The 8,579-nt window shown below is 44.5% G+C and overlaps 1 protein-coding gene across 2 annotated transcripts in view; it reads left to right on the forward strand.

Annotated features, from left to right (window-relative positions):
- The first annotated feature begins 6 nt into the window (after window positions 1-6).
- The window catches only part of ACTN2 (actinin alpha 2), a 68,931-nt gene continuing 60,358 nt past the window's right edge, over window positions 7-8,579 (forward strand). Inside the window, exon 1 of one of the 2 annotated variants that reach the window (XM_029931655.1) lies at window positions 7-185. In XM_029931655.1, coding sequence (XP_029787515.1) covers window positions 60-185 — 126 coding nt within the window. In that variant the 5' untranslated portion in view covers window positions 7-59. The remainder of the gene's footprint in view (window positions 186-8,579) is intronic. The other variant, XM_029931654.1, reaches the window with a different exon arrangement.

Below are 8,579 nucleotides of genomic sequence, written 5' to 3' on the forward strand. Positions count from 1 at the left end.
CGTCCGTCCGTCCGTCAGTTCGTCTAAGCCCCGCGCACCCCGCCGCAGCCCCGAGCGCCATGAACCAGATAGAGCCCGGCGTGCAGTACAACTACGTCTACGAAGATGACGAGTACATGATCCAGGAGGAGGAGTGGGACCGCGACCTGCTCCTCGACCCGGCTTGGGAGAAGCAGCAGCGGAAGGTCAGCCAGGGCTGCGTGCCCGCCGTCTGCGGGTCGGCCCGCTAGTCTGTGTGTCTCGGCCCCCCGCGGGCTCGCCCACTGCGCGCCCGTGCGAGTGGGCGCGTGGTGGAGGTGTTGTGTTGTCCCGGGTCATCGTAGCCCGCGCGCCCCGTTAGGAAGGAGAACACTTCCAGGGACAGGCACGAAATTGGGCGCCCTGGGTGTGTGCACGCGCGCGAGAGTGTGCGTGTGCGTCTGTTTGCGCGCGCGCGTGTGCAAGTAACATAAGAGTCACAAAACGGAAACCGTTAAGAGAGGAACTGTGCGCGTGTTTCAGCTTTAACCAGTGTTAGACCAGGATCTGTAAGAGTTTCAGGTCGGTCTGCTCCTGACCCCTTGAGTCTGTGACCTTGGCCACAAGAGTTCTACATCCCTGCACCATTGTGTTCATTTGTCCCCAGCCCATCTCAACTCAAATAAAAACGTCAAATAGACAGCAGCGTCATTGGGATATTCACAGGGCTGGCCAAAGAATAAATTTCAAATCATTTCTTAAGTGTTTTGGGCTCCTAAGAGAAGGATGCTGTATGAACACAAGGCATTCACCAATGAAGTAATAATTATTTCACACTCTATTTGTGGTTCATTGAGGTAAGCACATAGGGACAAGGGAGTCAGCCAGCTCTGAAAGCTCCCTGACCATCTTGGTTGGCGTTCTCTAAGGCCCCAGTGGAATATTCCACTATTTCAAGGTTTCTTCTTGATCCCCTTGTCTGGAACAAGGAGAGGGTGCTCACCAGGAGGCCAAACCCAACTCCTGTTTGGGCACAGAGCTCTGCGGAGTTACAGATCTGTGAACCCAACTTTATGATGACAGTGTCAAGACAAAAGCAAGGTGTCCTACACTTTCCCCCGCTGTTTTTCAGGGGGGGAGGCAGAGTGGATTTCCCTTCTAAGGACCTGCTTTTAAGTGAATGACCTCTGTTGACCGTAAATGTGCATGGAAGTGCTCCGGGTAGCTGCCACTGGGAGCCGGTGTGCTATATTACATGGTGAACTAGTGCACGACTGTGGGACTCACATACATCTGTACTTCTCTCCCAGTGAGCAGTGGTAGCTGGAAGGATCTCTCCCTATTCGGATAATTATCCAATAGCCGAGCATTATTTTTATATCAAGATTTCTCTTTGGTTGTCTACCCTCTCTGGTAAAATACATTCAGTGTTATTACTTTAAAGCTGTAATGTCACTCTCCACCTTAGCTTCCTAAGATTTCCACCACCCCCAACTTCTTGGACCCAAGAGAATGGAAGTGATAATTGGTAGCTGAGTCTATAAAGGAAAACAAAATTTCAAACCTTCTACAATTTTTTAAATGACATTGTGAGGGAAAACACAGGGATTATGAATGTGTCATCTGGACAAGGTGATGCAGTGGCAAACAGCAAGAAGTTAAAAAGTGACTTTAATTTTTAGCATGAATGTTTCTCTTTAAAAACTTTTCCTTTAGTTTTGATTGGTACATTTTTACAGTCTTTTTTTTTTTTAACTTCTAAGTCTTTGTTTTGAAGTTTATCTTTTTTGTGGGTTTTTTTTGTATGGGAAAGAGTAAATTAAAGAATTGAGCATGAGTCTGCCCATCATTCTTAGGCGTAACAGTCCGATCACAATGGTTTCTGCTTTTGTTTTTTGTGTATGTTTTCTTTTACACTACTGTAGCTATGTAGAGCTAATGTCAGCTTCCAAAAATCAATTGACATATATCTCCTGCCATATTTAATTTTTTAAATGCGTTCACAATATTTTTGGATACAATGGCATTGTTGTAACTTTTTTAAAGTTTGGGATACCTGTGTGAATATGGTATGATAATTCTATAGCCCTTGACCTGTATTATTAGAAAGTGGATATACTTCCCGATCCCAATTCAAAAGAATGCTAAGTTTAAGTGAAAATTCATTTTTGTTCCACGTTTTGTTTCTTTATCCAGATGCTGTAGGTGTGAGCAGGGAACCCACTGCATTAGGACACTGGTCTGAACAGATCCACAGGAGACCTCTGTTTCTACTTTAGGTATCGGACCTACTCAGGTCAATAAAATAATATTGAACTGTGAGCTCAGTGTAGCCAGAGCAGTGGCCTCTATTTATGTCGTATGAGACAAGCCGTTGGAATAGGACAGGGGTAAAATGCCATTGTTTCTATTGTGGGCTACTTTCTCCACACTTGCCATTTCAGTGATATGCTGGGTATGCGATCTGTCAACAGATGCTGGTAACACATGATGACGTCTGTGGCGTTATAATGGATGTGGTGTGGTGCCTAATTATATCCACAGTTCAGAGAGTCTCATGGGCTGTGGTAATCCTTGCTCCCTGGTGTGGAATTCCTTGTTACAGAAGGACTTAATAAAAGTAGAGTGCTTGTTTTTTTCTTTTTTGTTTTTGGACCTGATTTTTATGAATTTTGGCAAAATACGTATAATATAACATTTACCATCTTAACCATGGTTAAGCGTGCAGTTCATCGGAGTTAAGTATGTCCACCTTGTTGCATTATGCAACTAATCTCCTGAACTCTTCATCTTCCAAGACTAAACTCTGGATACCCATTAAAGAATAACTTTGCATTCTCCCCTCTCCCCATCCCTTGGCAACCACTGGTCTACTTTCTGTCCCTAAGAATTTAACTCCTCTAGGAACTTCCTGTAAATGGAGCCATTCGGTATTTGGCCTTTTGAGTCTGGCTCATTTCACTTAGCATAATATTCGCAAGGTTCATTCGTGTTACAACCTGGGTCAGAATTTCCTTCCTTTTTAAGGCTGAATGATATTCTGCTGTGTGTATATTCCACGTTTTGTTTCTTTATCCATAGGTGGACACTTGGACTGCTTTCGCCTATTGTGAGTAATGCTGGTATAAATATGGGTGTACAAATTCATTTTCATGACCCTGCTTTCAGTTTATTGGTTTTTATACCCAGAAATGAATTTCTGGACCATGTGGTAATTCTATTTTCAGTTTTTTGAGGAAGCATAGTGCTTTTTCCAAAAGGAGGCAGTTCAGAAGACACTGAATTTAGCCTAAGTACGTACAGGCATTTCAAAGGGCCCTCCTTCTCTTTCAGGGGAGTTTAGTAACAGGGGTAGGGATATTCATATTCATGTAAGTTAGGCCATCTTCAATGGACTTTTGAAACTTCTAGAGCTTCGGTATTTAGAAGCAAGCTTCTCTTGGAACCAAGGAACATATCCAACCTTCAATTCAATGGAAGCCTAATCAGGAGGTGACTTGTCAGAACAGCAATGCCGAATATGTGTGCTATCTCTGTAAGCATGGGCACTGCCCGTCACTCTGGGAGCCTGGCACAGACCTTTTAAGGGAAGGACTATGTGTTTTGAAGTATAAAGGGTCCTTACATCCTTAATTTGTTTATGGCTGGAGGATGATTAAACTTGTTTTTACCAGTTGTTGGGAGAATAAGAGAGTGGTTCACTTATTCCATATTTGGAGCTCCCAGTCCTTTCCAGAGAGAAAGTCAAGTTCTTTTGCATATTTATAATTTAGATGGACCAATTCACCGTTCACCCTGAAGCAGCTCTTGTTCAGCCTGCCATCGAGATTAAACTGTCACCGTGGTGGCTCAGGCAGTGTGGACGGACACATGTGGGAGCAGCTGCCCACAGGGTCCAGGTTAAACAGAGAGCCTGGGGACCTGAGAGTGGCCCCTCCCAGAGTTCCATGGAGAGCAGCTGCTGAGGAAGGGCACAAGGTGAAGGCTCTTCCCCTCTGCACGGTGCAGTCTGCCTCTGTGTGAGTTTTCCCGGGAGAAAAGGCACGATGTGTTCCAACAAGGTGAACGGTTAATGAAATGTTTGTGAGCTTTCTCGAAAAGGCTCTGTGTGTTCCAACAAGGTGATCAGTTAATGAAACACTTGTGAAGTTTCTCAGATTCATGAGACCAGAGGAATCCCAGTGCTCCCTAGTACTCACTGACCGTAATCAAGGCCCTAAACCTTCGTTTCCGTTTCTTTATCTAGAAAATAAAGATACACGGGACCTTTCTCACTTCCTCATGTTTTCAGGATCCAACGGTTAAACTAGTTTATGTCGAAGGGGCTTTAGATGCTATACATGTTCAAATATTATCCTCATGTAGCAAATATTGTTGGTTTTATCAACTGGTGTGATGTTTAGCTCTGTACTTGGACTGCTGGGGGCTGCTGAAGCTCAGATTGGTTCTTTAGTGACTTTGTTACACTTCTGTGTTTTTATTGAGGTGAATATAAAATTTTCCATTTTAACCATTAAAATTTTTTAATGCTTATTTATTTTTGAAAGAGAGACAAAGTGTGAGCAGGGGAGGGACAGAGAGAGAGGGAGACACAGAATCTGAAGCAGGCTCCAAACTCTGAGCTGTCAGCACAGAGCCTGACTCGGGGCTTGAACATCACTAACTGTGAGGTCACGACCTGAGCTGAAGTTGGACACTTAGCTGGCTAAGCCCCCAGGTGCCTCTTAACCATTTTTAGGGGTGCAATTCAGTGACATTAATACATTCACATGGCCACACACCCATCACCTCCATCCATCTCCTGAACTTTTCCATCATCCCAAACTGAAACTCTATGTCCACTAAACACTAACTTCCCATCACCCCCCCCTTTTTTTTTAAAGTCTATTCATTTATTTTGAAAGAGAATGATGGAATGAGGGAGGGGCAGAGAGAGAGGGAGACACACAATCCAAAGCAGGCTCTGGGCTCTGAACTGTCAGCACAAAGCCTGAGGTGGGGCTCAAACTCATGAACTGTGAGATCATGACCTGAGCCAAAGCCAGGTGAGAATAATGAGGAAGTAGCCTTGTGAGGGAGTAGGACATGGGCTGGACTTTAATTTAAGTAGTAACTAAATATCAGCTGACCGGCGAGGAGAGGAAAATGGCATTCCTGTCTAGAGAAGTGGAGGGAAGAGCCTATTGTGGTTTTGTTTGGTTGCCGGGCGGGGGGAGGGGGGAGCAGAGATAAGTGTGATGTCATCATAATAAGTGTTTATGTCACCCTTTAGCGCTATGAAAGCACCCTCTCACCTTTTTTATTTCCTGGACCCCTCTTACCCCACCCTCTAACAAAGGGCTAAGGGGAAGAGCTTAGAGAGTGAGAGCCTAAAAGGAGAAAGTGGCCAATGTAGCCAGCCTAGGACACCCAGCTCCATATTCTTGGATGCATCTGCTGCTTGTGATGTGCTTGGGGGAGCAGGAAGTGGCAGGCTTGGATGAAGCTCATGATGCAGGTGGAGATTCAGAGAGAAGAGAGAGAGAGCCAGCTTACAGGGGACCCGGGCTGAAGATGATGGTGCTCCAGAGGGCTGTGCTTGAAGAAGCCAACTGTTTGCAGAATGAATCAGACATGGGAGGACCTGAGGCTGGGAGACCCAGGCAGAAGCCCAAGATGGAACCTGCAGGGTAGAGTGGCGAGGTGTAGATCTAGGGGCTGGTAGGAGAAATGGGGAAGGAGGCATCAATTTGAGAGTGGTCAGGAGGGATTATAAAAGTACTAAATGGCCCCGCACTCTTCCGTGGGAGGCTGCTGTATAAATCCAGTTCAGCAGACATGATCCCGCCGTCAGAACTCCTTAACTGGAAAGTCAAGACCATGGTACCTACAAGGAACAAGCAAACTGATGAGGAGAATCATTTTACCCGCCAGGAGATAGAAAGCGACATATTTATAAGATATGTCATCCAAGGCAGGGGGGTGAATTCCGAAGCTGCAGAACAAGTCGTGTGTCCCTGAGGCCATCACTTGAAGGGAGGGCTGGAGTTCCAAGGGGCCTCTGATGTCCAGAGAAGGATGTTGGTGGGTAGGTGTGGAAAGGCAGAATCTAGTATGAGCACCAAGACGCCTTTGCCCCTGGAGCGACATTTGTTCCAAATATGTACTTGGTTCACTGTGGATAATCACAGATGCATGGGTTGTAAGGCAGAAAAGTCACTCTTTGTCTCTGGACCCTCCCTGCGGACGCTGGGATGTGTCCTGGGGCATGCTCCCACCCCTTCAGCCAAGTTCACCAGGGAAGAAACTTGAACTCAAAAGAAGATTCTCCAAGAGTGTGGGAGGACGGATATAATTCTTAGCTGGGAAACTTAATGAACGTGGCTTCAGAACGCTGTCAGAAAGCTCTGCAGTCAGAGGCTGCAGCTGGGAGACACCTACAGAAAAGGCACAGTCCCCGAGTGGGCGGGGGAGCCACCATGATGAGCAGAGGAGTCGGTACGGAATACGTTGGAGGACAGTCAGAATTGTACCGCTGTTTCCCTGGGAACGGTACTAATTCTTCCAGAAAGAACAGAGAGCAAAGATTAGGGGGAGCGTTTGCTAACTGCTGTGCTAGACAAATTCCAAGGGAAGGAAAATCTTCAGTGCAAGGGATTGGTCTTTCCAAAGAAGTCCGGGGGAACATTTTCTACACAAACCCACATCTGGGGGCACATACCTGTCCCTCTCCCCTCAATTTTCCAGATCAGAAACTAGCTTTTTTTTTTAAATTTTAATTTTAGTTTTATTGTTTGTTTGTTTTTTAACCTGCCGCCTACTGAAGAGCAAAATATAAATGAAGCACAGGCACGGTCATTCTTTCTTTCATTCATTCGTTGAACATTTTCACGTCCAGGGATAGAGAATCGAGTTGACACCACCTTCGGCCTCAAGGAACTTATAGCCCAGTTCAAAAGACTGAAAGGTCAGTTCAAGAGACAGAAAGCACATAGGAGGGACACCCAATTCAACCAGGCTGGTAAAAGAAAGGAGAGAATATTTCCAGAATGGCCCACCTGCGTCGTTTCCTGTCATGGTGAATGGAGACATCTTCCTCCCCAGGGATCTTGGGAGTTATCCTCGGTGCCGTCCTCTCTCTGGGTCTTGTGGAGCCCACCTGCTAAAGTCCTCTGGACCCGGCCCCTTCCTCCTGTCATAGACTTTAAGGTCTTCAGAACTTCTGTGTTTCCTGCCTGGATTTGGGTGGTTTCCTGCCTGGATTTGAGTGGTGGCCTCCTGCTTTGTCACCCTTCCATAGCTCATGCTTCTCTTCAGGCTCTTCTATGTGATGCTGGCAGAACACAAGCCTGGTCATGGTATTTCCTGCTTAAAGTTCCTCTGTGAGTTTTTTTTAATTGCCATCAGGAGAGAATTTAGACCCCATTCAGAGGTTTGTGAGGCCAGGTCTCACCTAGCCACTGTCTGCTATTCCATTTCTCCCACACAAGTTCAAGGTCCAGCCCCACAGATTTTAACCATGTCTGATTCACCCTTGGCCTTATAGCCAGCCCCTACCTCCTCTGCTCATTCTGGAGTTCCTCCTCCATCAGGCCCCGCATGCAGGAGGCTAGCCTTCTAGGACATGGGTCACTTGGTGGTGTCTTGGTCTCCCTCTGAGGGCTATGGCAGACCCTCTTTCGTTCCCTGGGCCCTGCACTGAGCCAACTCAGACTTTGAACACATTTGTGGAATGAAAAAAATTGAGTTCTTTTTCCAAAAAGCACTCAGTACAATTAAAAATTTTAAATGTAATAATTAAAAACCCATTTTTGCAGACTTAACTCCTTGAGCTATATATGTGTTAACTCTAACTCATGAATTCTGTCTAGTGCTTTTAAAAAATATTTTCTTAAGGTATTTTTCTCAAGTCCTCAAAATGATTGAGTTGTCTCACTTAATTCTTGTTTAAGATTGAGCCTTCAAAGACAAGCTGCTTGATTTAAAAATAATTGGAATTTAGAGATTTTTGGAATGAAACATTAATACATGCAGATCTATTTAAATTATAATATGTCACCATCTTAATGAACAAAGTTTCTGGCAATCTAAATTTGATTTGAAATGACCAGTTTTATTTTCCAGCTTGAAAATCTTTACCCACTTAATAAAGAAAATTACAAATTCACTTATGACTCAAATAAGTATAAATTCAAATGTGTGTTTTTGTATACCAAACATGGTAAAACCAATGATTTTTGGAAAATGTGCTATACTTCCCAGTAGAATTGGATAAGAGAGAAAAGACATGGGTGATTCTGAAGAGTATGTGTGTCCTGGAAAGGACATGCCAAGGTCAAGACTAAGAAGTTAGCATGACTTTGGGCTGTCTTGCTTTGTTTGTTTTTGCTAGCAGGTAAATGTGTTACTTACAATCCCTAGGAATCATTAAATATTGAAAATAGATTCTTAGTAGTGTCTGTGACAATTTTTTGTTAGAAGGCATGAAATCTTGGGGGAAAAAAACTCTCCTTTTTTAGTAATTTTGAAGACCAAATGGACAAAGAGGTGAATATACACTTTTTTGGGGCAAATGAAAACTGTATATAATATGAACCTGTGATTGAGTCTTATATAGACAATTATAATTGAGATTGGCAAAC

This window comes from Suricata suricatta, chromosome 2 (assembly GCF_006229205.1).
Source record: "Suricata suricatta isolate VVHF042 chromosome 2, meerkat_22Aug2017_6uvM2_HiC, whole genome shotgun sequence".
Taxonomy (NCBI): Eukaryota; Metazoa; Chordata; class Mammalia; order Carnivora; family Herpestidae; genus Suricata; species Suricata suricatta.